The sequence below is a fragment of the Oryzias melastigma genome, linkage group LG13 (genome assembly GCF_002922805.2).
Source record: "Oryzias melastigma strain HK-1 linkage group LG13, ASM292280v2, whole genome shotgun sequence".
NCBI lineage: Eukaryota > Metazoa > Chordata > Actinopteri > Beloniformes > Adrianichthyidae > Oryzias > Oryzias melastigma.
Window position 1 is genome coordinate 14,863,585 of NC_050524.1, and position 12,354 is coordinate 14,875,938.

Below are 12,354 nucleotides of genomic sequence, written 5' to 3' on the forward strand. Positions count from 1 at the left end.
ATTGCTTTGCAAAATGTTTTTTTTTCATGCCAAAAAGACTTTTTAGTGTTTTTTTTACACTAAAAACAAGCTAGAAATGATAAAGAATACATACAAAACCCCAAAAGAAATTTAAATTAATTAGTATTTTTTGTGGGGTTTTTTTACAGCATAACGTCTCAGTGTAGAACAAGTGCTCTAAATTACACTCTAAATTTCCTAAAATATCAAGAAATGTACAATCTGAAATAATTTTGTTAAACATTTGTCCAGTTTTTACAAAAACCAAATACTGTATTTATTCTGTTTGGATTGCTTTTATTGTCATTTCCAAGCTAGGATACATTATTCTTGCTACATAAATAGTTCAGAGCAGAATACACACATTAAAATACAAAAATTGACACATATTTTAAACAGTTTTTAATATATATAAATGCTAAAGGACAATTGTGTGAGCAGGTTGTAGGGAAATAACAATAAAAACAGTCTTAGATAATTTCTCAAACGATTTGTTAAGAAGGATCTTTGTTTGTACAACAGGGCTGTGTTTGTGTGTCTGTTGTCTTTACGTTTCAGGATAGGGGTGGGGCAAACAAAGTGTACCATCCGTACATTTCCCTGTACTTCCTTCAAGTAGTTGAACGTTTTTTCAGTCAGCTTGCAACATCACAGAGGGATATATTGTCTGTTTAAACAATGTGTATTACACAATAAGTTATACACATGGGATGGGTAGTTACATGACAGCACAGTTACTCAGATCACACGTGTCTTTAGCATGGTAGTTTTGCATTTTTGTGGCTGTAACAGATCAACGTGTTGCATTTTTAATGTAATCCAACTGGCCTTGTGCTGCTCCATTAAAGGATTTGCTCCAATTCAAAGCTGCGTTTGAATAAAAGGTAAAACCACACCTGAAATTTAACAGTATTTGACATATGGATCAGTCAATATTAGCACAGGAGTGGTTAAAAAAATATAAGGCCTCAAATTGAAAACATTAAGTGTGTTTGACTTGGAGGAACAATTGTTGAGCAAACCGTTAAGCTTACTATAAAGCTTTATGCTTCCAAATATGTTTGAAAAAATCAATCTATGATCACCATCACAAATATTCTGAGCTCATTCTAATAGATGACTAATGTCTTTTTAGATCCAGCAGATTCAGGATGTGTGGAAAAACATCCGAAATGTAATTGGAGAATTCTGCCACCGTGTGGCCATGAGGAGAAGCAGAAATCTAGTACTGAATGATACATATGTGTGTAAGTCTTTGCACATTTTTCAATCTCTGAGAGGAAGAAGCTTTGATCAGAGAAGTTTCAGTTTAGCTAAGACGATCTGTTTCTGGGAAGTTTCCCGGAACGAAGGAGCTTGATATTCATGGAAACGAGAGAAATCCATCAAACGTGTGCAAGCTGCTGTGAAGGAATGTTTGACTGAGTCCCAAGAATTTTCTGTGTGCGACTCTCAACCTGCACAGCGACACAATCTTTCCTGTTTTTTTGCCCTGGCTGATCTTTCATAGTTCACAGAGTCCGTTGAGGAGGTTCAGTGCAGCCGCTCCATGGAGAAAATCACAAGCTTAGGAGTACAGATGAGTGGCGTGATGTTTGAAAAAGGACACAGTCTCTTTTGTCATTTGCATGAGCAAATGAAAGCAGTCGATGCTGCAGGTTCAGAAACCATTCTGCACTGCCCAAGAGTAAATCTCAGTTTAAATTTTGTAGTTTTCTTAAAGTATAGTTCTCCCAGCAGACAAGCTGACAGATGTGAACCATCATAATAAATTCAAAAAGGATCAATATTATTTGAAAGATAGATAGTTATATGCCCTTCCCTGCTAAAATTGTGAGTAAGCTAAATGTGGTCGTTGAAGATGCTTGAACTTATGGCTGAAAATGATTGCTAAAAATGCTCAAACTGTTCCTTAAAAAATTCTGAAGCTGATAGCTGAAAATGCTGAAGTTGATAGCATACTAACATACTAGCTAAATGCAAAATAAGCCTAAAAAAACTCCAGAAGTTGTTGTCATTTTTGACAAAAAAGCTAGCATGTTGCTAAAATATTAGCAAACTCTGAATTGGCCATTAAAAAACCTCAGTAAATGACAAATTAGTGGAAGGAGCTAGCATTTTGCTAAAATATTAGCTAAATGCTAAATTAGAATAAAAATCCACAGTAGACACCAAATTAGCCAAATGAGCTAGCATAATGCTGGTATAACAACATCAAATAAACTTTAAAAATTCTAGGTTTTCATGTATACTGGAGCTGGCGATGTGTGTGAAATTTCGTGAAAATCCCTCAAACAAAAGTTTCCTTTTCCCATATTGCGGGAAAAGGAGAAAATTGCATAATCTCAAACTTTTCCACAAATGACCGCCAAGCCTTAGGTCGTGTGGCCATCCCATAATAATTTCAAAACAGATGCTGATGCGACTCATACAGAAATGTTTCTGTATGTGAAAACAATTATTATTTTCATAATTATTGCAACAAGTATTCAGGTTCCCTTCTAAAATAACTCCAGACAGTGATAAACATGGTTTTAGATGGTGAGGATTCAAATCAGGAGCTACATAAAGTACCACTCAGTCACCATGGTGATTCACATTTGTGTTCAGATCATAAAGCAAACACACCTAAATCACATCAGCACACTCAGTATTTATAACGACAAAATCCTCAGAGCATGAGCGTGAACTTAGGAAAACTATAATCAAATGTTTATGGATTTCAATTTTGCAAATGGATGCACTGAAACAACAGCAGCATCAATGATGCTGACAGACCTGTCATGCGTTTCCCTTTAATATGCAAAGCCTTTTCATGTTTCTTTTTTCCTTGAGGGCTTTCATGTTAGAGTCTATTAGGGTAACTTTATCTAGTTGAGAAGCAGGTTTTGTTACTTTTGGATAAAAGCAAGTATAATATGTCACCACGATTTCAGTGTTGGGGGTAATTTTAGCCACCCACCGACTCGTCTGGCCTAAAATTCAGTAGAGATTTGGGAATACCTGATCCATTTATCTTGTGCTTTGGGAGTAAATATCTCCTATTGAGTAATAGTTAACATAAAAACATCAAATTTGCACCTAAAATATAGACTTTTTGACTCAATAAAATGTAATTGCAAGTCACTAAGCTCTGAAAACACTTAACATATTTCATGTTTAGGTTTATTAGGGGCAGTTACAGTGAAGATTGTTGCCTTTGTTGTTTTAGTTGACTTATTTATAGTCATACTTTGCATGTTCTGGCAGGACTTGCCCCCCCCTAAAAAAAATCAAAGTCACACTAGATTGTGATTGCTCATTTTCCACTGCTGATTCAGCTTTAGTCAGTTCAAAGTATGATTTTCATCCATTTTGTTTCTAGTTGGATCACAATCCGGAAAAGAAAAATAAGAATAAAGTTTACAGTTTAATCCAACAACCCATCCAAATGTGTTCGGTCCCGCACAAACATTATTGACCTTCATAGTGTGAAAATGTGTATTTTTTCCAGTGCATGAGATAATTTTGGAGCAGAAAAGCTTTTCTGAGGAAGTGTGGCAGGAATTGCTATGTTTGTGCTTTGTTAATGTCTTCCTTTTTTCCTTCATACATTCCTGATAAGATCCCAGCTAAACACTTGTTCACACGATTCGCTCTGATGACCAAAATGTGGAAATACTTTACCAGATATAAGTCTCTGTCTCAACCTCTACAACGCGCTCTTTGCACATTCAAGAGCTCCTTTAAGTGAATGGGGTTAACGTAAGGTAATACACCTCCATCCAGCCAAGTCATCTTTGGTCTTCTCTCCGCTCGGCTGCTCCGGCTAAATAAGTTAACTCTTTTCTGTCCCCGGGTCTATAGCGGGCCTGGATGGAGACTGATGGTAGTGGCGGTGCCAGTGTTGGATGAATGGACAGGTGAGCAGGGCCTGGGTCCTCTGTGACCAGCTGAGGGTTGTAAACTGACCGCCGCTGTTGTTGTGTGGTCTGAATGGAGCTAAGAAATGACGCATGAAGAACCCCAGAGGAACCTCTTTCAAGTTTCTGCTGTGTATTTCAAAGTCCATCACTTTATGAAGGAGGGATGTTAGTGCTGGTAAATGAACATGAAGGGGCATAAACACTAAGAAAAACCATGGCTCAAACAAACATAAATCTTTGTCTTTCTTTTCATCCTTACCCCTTTTGTTTCCCCACATTTCATTTCCCGTCCACATGCTCACTCACTGCTGGTCACTGATCTCCCTGTGGACGTGAGGTCTTTAGCAAGTGAGGCATGTCTCCTTCTCAAGCATGCTTTGTCACTGACAAGTCAAGAGTTTCAAGCAGACAGCTACAAGAAAATCACTTTTCCACAAAACCCTGACGCTATCTTGTTACTTTGTAAGAAAGAATCTTTGTCCAGCACTTATATTTGACAGATAGATCAGCCAGAGAACTTCAGAGACCCAGCATGCAGTGCGGCTGATATGAATGCCATCAGTAGAACTTTCAGCTAGACAACTGAGTTTCAAAAAGAGTTGGAAGATCAGACGGTTGAAGTGTGGTCCAAGTGAACTTGTAGGGTTCTGCTTGATGCAGAACAGGACTTGAACAGGACTTTTCAACTTTTCAGTAGAAAAAAAAAACACTGCCCGTGTCACAGACTCCTCTTTGCTTTCCTTTGTCTCTCCATTAAAACCTTGGTAGAAGGAATGCCTCCCGTATCGGGTGACCCATTGCCCAACGGCCTTTGCTCCTTGCCTAGCTTACAGCGAGGAGGTGCTGCAGCCGGGTGTTGTATCCCATGTCACAAAAGAACCTTTCTGCACAAAAGGGGTACAGAGAATGGGCCACAGTACAGTGGTTCTCCTTGGGTCAGTTCCAACCTCCCCCCTCCTCCGGTCGGAGGAGGATTTCAGACCTCCTCCTGTGGGTCCGGCAAACACCCTCATTGGTCCAAAGGTTTTTCTGACCAAGCCGGGCAGCGATATCAGAGAGACCCGGAGCGTCTACTGGTGCCTTTTAAGACCACTTAGAGAGGATAAATGAACGTACTACCTATGCATAACCCGGTAAGTGAATCGATCGCTTATTATCAAAATATATATATATTTCTTGTTGCTGCTGTATTAAAAACAGTTGACTTTTATGCAAGCCAGCCGTATTCCTAAATGTATGTGGAGAAACTCATCAAATCTACAGAGAAATGTTTACTTGAGTGAAAATGGACTTATGAATGAACCAAAAACTTTGCATATTTCATAAAACTATAGAGTAGATTGACAAATATATGTTAAGTTTAGTGGTCAAGTGGTAGTGTCCATCCTAAAACTGGGGGTCAAATCTAGTCATACCAAAGACTTTGGGACAAAAGGCTTCCCTGCTTGACCCTGAACTTCACAGGGTTGGATTGAAGGGTTCGACCTTCAAATGGTACTGTGATTGCAGCTCACCACCCCTCTAGTGGATGCGTCAACTACAGAGAAGTCATTTGGCCCAACTGATTGGACTTTAAAACAAATGTGAAAACATACAAAGCTACATAAATATTAGTGGAAAGCAGAGCATCATGGAGGCACTGTCCTTCCAGGATGAGAGGGTGGCCCACACCTGAGCCCACCTGAGGATTGTTGGCCATGGCTCAAAGTCAAGCAGCCTGTTTGCCAATCGCTTTGTCAGGAGTTCAAATTTCCGTCCCAGGATAAACAGTCTCTGTTTTCTTTGGCGGGACACTTAACCCCACACTGCCCCCAATTGAAAAAAATAATCTGTAAATCACTTTGGATAAAAGGATCCACTAAATGCTCTGTAATGTAACCTCTTTGGGTCCAGCGGAGAATCGAGGCTGCAGCCAATCACCGCCTCTGCAGAGTAGATAACAGGCTGTGGCCTTGTCCTGACTACTGCTAACAAGAATGTTAAGGTTAATGGGATGATGGAGCCATGGAAGTTCACTGAGTTCTTCATCTGCTGCATCTTTAGATGTGGAAGCTGGTGCACCCAGATGATCATCCACAATGTATGGTGAAATTTTGACTTTAATTGGATGTTTTTTTTCAGATCCAAGTCAACCATGGGGATTATTTCCTGCCAGTCGGCTCTTGTAGTTCTAGTTGTTTTAGCCCTCACTACGATCGGCTCCACTGAGGCCAAGGCAACACAGAAACCCAAGTACCAGTACACAAAGAAGCCCATCCCTCATGTCACAGCGCAGAACCCAGTTACTACCAGCATCCCCAAGACCCTCAAGATCGTGCCCACCCCCAACCCTGTGCAGCCCCAGCCGCAGCCCATCACGGAGAGGTCCATCTATTCAAGCCACTCCTTCCCACACTCCCACAGCCAGCGCACTGAGCCCCCTGGTGTTGGACCTGAGAATTACACGCTGGATTACAACGAGTGCTACTTCAATTTTTGTGAATGCTGTCCTCCTGAAAGGGGCCCCAGGGGCCCAAAGGGAGACAGGGGCTTGGAAGGTATCATATTCACTGACATTGAGCACTCATTGCAAAAAGATCCTGTATTTATGCAATGCTTCTTTTTTTGTCTCTCTAGGGCTACCAGGGGAAAGAGGCCCGGCAGGATCACCAGGTTTACCTGGACAGCCAGGTTTCAGTGGTCCTATAGGCTTCAAAGGAGACAAAGGTCAATATTATCTGGTTAGCTTAATAAACTATCCCTAATTATTGAGTCACAGTGAAGCTGAAAAACGTTGTCAAATAAATGTTTGTAGGGGATAAAGGCGACAGAGGCTACGGTGGGCCAACTGGAGCACCTGGGATTCCTGGGAAACCAGGACAAAAAGGTAAGTTCTGTCTTTTCTCTGCTTTTTGAGCATTGTTATGTGAAATCAAGGTTTAACACATATACTGTTTTGGTACAGGTGATGTTGGCTACAAAGGTGAAAAGGGGGAAATTGGGTTGCAAGGTCTCAAAGGAGAAAGTGGGGAGAAAGGAGAGCCGGGTCACAATGGGACCACCGGTGAGAAAGGAGAACCAGGACCAGAGGGGCCAGTTGGACCTCCAGGTGGGGCTCTTCAGGAGGGTCCTAAGGGAGAGAAGGGGGATAAAGGGGAGTGTGGAATATTTGGAGAGAGAGGACCAAAAGGAGAGCGCGGGGAACCTGGGGCTCCCGGTGTTCCAGGTGGCATGGGGATTCCAGGTCTGAATGGAAAACATGGTGCTCCTGGCCCTGTAGGCCTAAGAGGAGATCAGGGACCTCCTGGACCTCCGGGAGAACCAGGGATGAGAGGGCCTTCTGGACCAGAAGGCATACGAGGGATGCCTGGGCCAAAAGGGGATAGAGGTTACACCGGGATGAGAGGTGAGCGGGGATTTCGTGGATTTAAAGGAGCAAAAGGATGGAGTCTTCCTCAGAAACGATCTGCATTCAGCGTTGGTATCTCCCCAAGAAAATCCTTCCCTCCCTCTGGGTTCCCCATCCGCTTTGACAAAATATTCTACAACGAACAGGACCACTTCAATGTTTCTTCCAACCGCTTTACATGCGTCCACCCAGGGGTTTATGTCTTTTCCTTCCACATCACTGTGCGTACCCAACCTCTGCGAGCCTCACTGGTGGTTAACGGGTCACGGAGGGTGAGGACGCGGGACTCGTTGTATGGACAGGACATTGACCAAGCGTCCACTCTGGTGCTACTGCGTTTGGCAGCGGGGGATCAAGTATGGATGGAGACGCTCAGAGACTGGAATGGGATGTATGCCAGCAACGAGGATGACAGCATCTTCTCTGGGTTTCTGCTTTACTCTGACAAACCTTGATATGCCAAAAACCTGCTCTTCCACTGAACCGCTCCACAAAAACCCCCAAAACTTGTGATGAGCTACACATACTTTGGTGTGTTTGTTCCTAATCTGACTTTTTGTGTCTCTTAAACAAAAGACTGTTTGAGGACTCTGCTAAAGTTTGATCTGCAGTCCTGGTGGACTTTGGGCTTAAAATAATAAAGATAAATTTCAAATCAATAACTTAACAAAAAAGATTCAAAGGACACAATGAAATAAAAGCAGTAAAACTAAAGAACGTAAAATATGCTACAATACCCAGAGACTCCAAGTCTTCTTCTATTCCTTTCGGCTTTTCCCTTCAGGGGTCGCCACAGTAAATCAGCTTAATCGCAGGTCTGATTCGCATATTTTTTTTTATGTCAGATTTCCTTCCTGACATAACCTTCTGTTAATGGGCTTGGGACCGGCTCAATGAGACCTTGATTCAGCCCCCTTGTGGACAAAACTCAAAAAATAGCTAAAAAATAAAAGAATTCCTATAATAATAATAATAATAGCAAATTTGGACTATCACACAAAACACTATTTTTTGTGATATTTATGCAATTTTGTGTACAGGGTGTGTTTTCTGCTGACCAAAAATATTTAGATAATACTACTTATATTTAGACCTCACGAGACTTGTTAATAAATAATAAAAGCTATGTAAACTTAATTTAAAAGTAGATGAGAGTTAAAGTCCTATTTCGTGTCACAAACCTGTATGTTTGACCCATCCCCCTCTATACCCTGGGGGAGGGGTGAGCTGCAGACACAGCTGCATTCAGGAATCTTTTAGTTGTTTAACCTCCCTCATTTAACCCATTTTTCCCCGAGTATTTAGTGTCTTTGGTGTGACTTGGCTTGGATCTCGGGGAAAACACTCTTTGACAAGGCCACTAAGATTTTGGTGAAAATGTATTCAATGGTTTGGCATTTAAAGAAAACCTAAGTTGGAGTATAAAGTTATAAAAACAGACTTAAATGACTTTTAAAATTGTCTAAAAAATTCCAAATAAATGGAGAAATGTAGAAAAATAAAAAAATATCAACAAAAAAAGTGAGCAGTTTGGATAAAAAGCTTCTTTCATTTTTTTAACTTTGACCCACGTGACCTCATAGCTCTTTTTCTTCCTTATTCTTGCTCAAGCTTTATCAGGTCACCAGTGAGACCTGAAGTGCCCACACCAAAGAGGAAGTGATGCGGCAATGAAACAACAAATTTCCTGAGTTTCTGGAGAATGTCACTGTGAACTGTTACTACTGTTGATTATTGTAAATCCTGTTAGAATAAGTGTAGCTTTTGGCAGCAGAAAAATGTTCTATATCATCTTATTTCCCATTATCGTATTAATGTTTCTAATATATAATGAATATTCCTGTAAAAAAATGGTGCAAATGAATTGTTGTTACTCACAATAAAGTCCAGCAGTTCATATGATTGACTAAATGCTTTATTTTTCAAACAATAGTGAGAGTTGCATCCAGGTTAGTTTAGAATTCTGTTAGTACAAAGTGGGTTGTAAAATAATTATAAAAGCTGAAAAGTTGCTAATATGAGAAAGCCATTATCCTAGGATGATATGGTTTGGAGAGACCTTAGACATATGATAAGATTGTCAAAAGATGGATGTGATTGAGCTGAGAAGACGATTGGAGGAGTTCTGGAGACAGCTTTGGGTTCTCAGGTGGCAGCAGGTGTCTCGGATGAGGATGCTGAGGCATCGTCTCTATTCTTTTAGGGTAAGAGACAACATGATGTGAGATATTGTACAACTACAGGACAAATCCTTTTTTCAAAACCAACTTTACCTGGCATTTCTCCAAAATTGCTGGGTTGACTCCACCTCACCAGATTCAACTGTGGCACCTTGACCCTGCAGCTGTACTGCCCTGGATCCACTGCTACCATTTCGCTGTTCTTGGATTTTGCCAATCCCAGTTGTCTGTTGTTCTTGTAGAAATAGAAATGGACCGGAGGGGCAGGAGCTCGGGCGTTGTACTGGACGTGGCAAATGAGCTTCATCTTGTTATTTTTAAACACCGTGACGTTGGCATAGATTTCTATCGAAGGGTGTGACAGAACCTCTGAGAACAAAACAGTAAAGTTAGACGGAAGAAACTGGTGACAATTAACTGTTAAAGTTCCACTACAGCCATCTTCTATCTATAGTAAAAGGGTTTCCAGTGGTTGTTTGCCATTTTTAGCCAAAATAAAAAATAAAAAAAACAGTAGTTTTCTAGGACAGCAGTACATTAGAGTCTCTTGAGCCGCGACTCAAGTCTCGGAGGTCATGACACTTGAGACTTGAATCGTGACTCACGAGATTTGAGTCATGACTCACAGCCGTGAGCTGTGACTTACATCTCACCTAAGCTTCAATGCCATAAATTGAACATCAGAGTCCCTTTTGACACGGTGGATTAATTTGTCGAATAATATTATCCTGTCGCTCTCAGTAGTGTTAGTTTTGTTCATAAAAATAAGCGGACATGTGGCAGTAGCGACCCACGAGACTTGAGACACAAGACATGTCAGATGAGCTACTGGATTCGACTCTGAGTTGTGGCAGGAGCTGTTTGCCCATTGTAAGCCATCCCTCATTTCCCATGATCCTTTTGTTTCTGCACTCTCCTGCTAGCTTATAGCCCCTCATAACCCAAGATCGCATTAAAGTTTCAACAAAAAAGCGAGGGATATCGGAGCTATCCAGCTATACAGTTTTGAGTTTTGCCAGGTTGGATGTAGAAAACAGACGTTCATGGATCTTTTTGTCTAGAAGTGGATGGATCAGAATGGAGCAGAGCAGGAAGCTTGTGGCCTGCCAACTGTAGCCCCTACATCACTGCTACACGCTTTTTCCAAGAGCATTTTTTTGGTCTGCTCCTGATTCACAAAGCTTGGAAAAAGAAAATTTAGAAATGCAATTTTAAGCATAGTTTTTTTGTATGTGTCCTCTACTATGGGAAAAACGCAACAAAAACATGTTAAAACAGGTGGGTCTTTAAACTCTCTAATTGTTTCAGTCAAGTACTGGTTCAGTGCTGACGGTGGTGTTTAATGAACTCACCTAAGATGTTCACCATTGTGTTAACTGAGATCACAGAGTATGTGCGTCTCCTCGCATCCCAGGAGACTCGGCAAGAGTACATCCCTGCATCCTCAAGGGTCACGTTGCTCAAGTAGAAGCTTAAGTTTTGGCCGCTTTGTCTCATCACTTCAATTCCATCTCTGTAGAGGATTGTCTCATGAACGGGGGGGTTTCCTCTGAGGCGGCACGACAGCGTCAACGTGTCCCCAACAAGAGGGGGATGAGAGGGGGCTTTGAGGATGGCCCAACCTCCTGAGCAATGATTAGAGGAAACGTTATAATTTTGATCAAACTCAATGTATTTTACAAAAATAAACAACCAGTAGATCTTACCATCCACATCAATCTCCACAGGTAGACTTTGCATAGTTCTTATGATTCCTACCACCGACTTTCTTGCACCTTGACAAGAAAACTTTCCGGCCTCTTTTATGTGTGCGTTCCACAGGTGGAAGTTCTCCCCGTTCTCTGGGAGCCTCTCAGAACCCCTGAACCACTCGACGCTCCAGTTGGACCTATGGACATCGGGAATGCTGCATCTGAGGTGCAGACTCTCCCCAGAGAAGATCCTGGAGTTCTCTGAGACTAACTCCACGACGGCCCGAAATGATGTGACTTTAGGAACTGAAAGGGAAAAGCAAGTGTGGAATCAGCAAGGAACACAAAAGCTGTTCTGTTTATGAACGTAAATGTTCTTTTTCACTACAAACTGTGGTCTGTAGCGTTCATTTAGCTGGTGTTTCACAGCACATGCTCACAAACACAACACACTACATTTTGAGAGGAACATACCAATAGACATCATGATGTGGGGCAGCGAAACAAGAACTAAAATAGAAAATAATCAAGCACAGAGCAATATTAATGCTATGATTGTGATCTAAAAATGTGTTTCGATTTATTAAAATAAGGTCAATTAAGAAAAACTCACCAAGGAGAAAAACACAAGTGTCCATCGTGCTCCGTTTATGAGAAAAAGAAACTTGTACTTTCAAATTTGAAAAATAGAGAAGTGAAAACTTGTCAGATTCAAAATCCCCCTTTAAAAATGCAGTCTAATCAAATCTAACTCTTTTTGTCCTTTTTTTATGTGGCAACCATGTTATTTTTTTACTGATCATAACTTATTGTAACATAACCGACTAAAATAATTGTTCTGCAGATTTTTGTCGAACAAAAATTGAGTAAAGAGGGAGAAATAATCGTTATTTCTTGTTACGGTTGAGAATTCCTGCCTTTTTGAAGACAAGATTTAACACACATAATCAAAAGAGTATATTATCTTTCAGTAAAAAACTTATTAAAACTAAATAGAAGTTATAAATAAACAGGTGTTTTGCTTTAATGGTAATTCACCTTGTAAAAGAAGGATTTAACATGGGACCTGGACAAAAACAGACCTTAATCTTGATTGAAAATCACCTTTAAACAGAACATTTTGGGGTTTTTATTTCAAAATTGTGACTTTTTTTTCTCCTTTTAGTGCCCTTTTCTCCAATATGTTAATG

The 12,354-nt window shown here is 40.7% G+C and overlaps 2 protein-coding genes across 2 annotated transcripts; one reads left to right on the top strand and one right to left on the bottom strand.

Annotated features, from left to right (window-relative positions):
• The first annotated feature begins 4,904 nt into the window (after positions 1-4,904).
• On the top strand, positions 4,905-9,127 carry otol1b (otolin 1b). Its single transcript, XM_024276539.2, has 5 exons — positions 4,905-5,038; positions 6,027-6,442; positions 6,522-6,611; positions 6,700-6,771; positions 6,850-9,127. The coding sequence occupies exons 2-5, from the start codon at positions 6,040-6,042 to the stop codon at positions 7,746-7,748; spliced, it is 1,464 nt and encodes a 487-aa protein (XP_024132307.1). The 5' UTR covers positions 4,905-5,038; positions 6,027-6,039; the 3' UTR covers positions 7,749-9,127.
• Positions 9,128-9,190: 63 nt separating this feature from the next.
• Positions 9,191-11,914, bottom strand: LOC112149588 (high affinity immunoglobulin gamma Fc receptor I). The gene is made up of 6 exons (XM_024277387.1): positions 11,778-11,914; positions 11,639-11,674; positions 11,180-11,470; positions 10,826-11,098; positions 9,567-9,842; positions 9,191-9,489 (listed from the first exon to the last, which is right to left on the bottom strand). The coding sequence occupies exons 1-6, from the start codon at positions 11,800-11,802 to the stop codon at positions 9,485-9,487; spliced, it is 906 nt and encodes a 301-aa protein (XP_024133155.1). The 5' UTR covers positions 11,803-11,914; the 3' UTR covers positions 9,191-9,484.
• Positions 11,915-12,354: the final 440 nt, after the last annotated feature.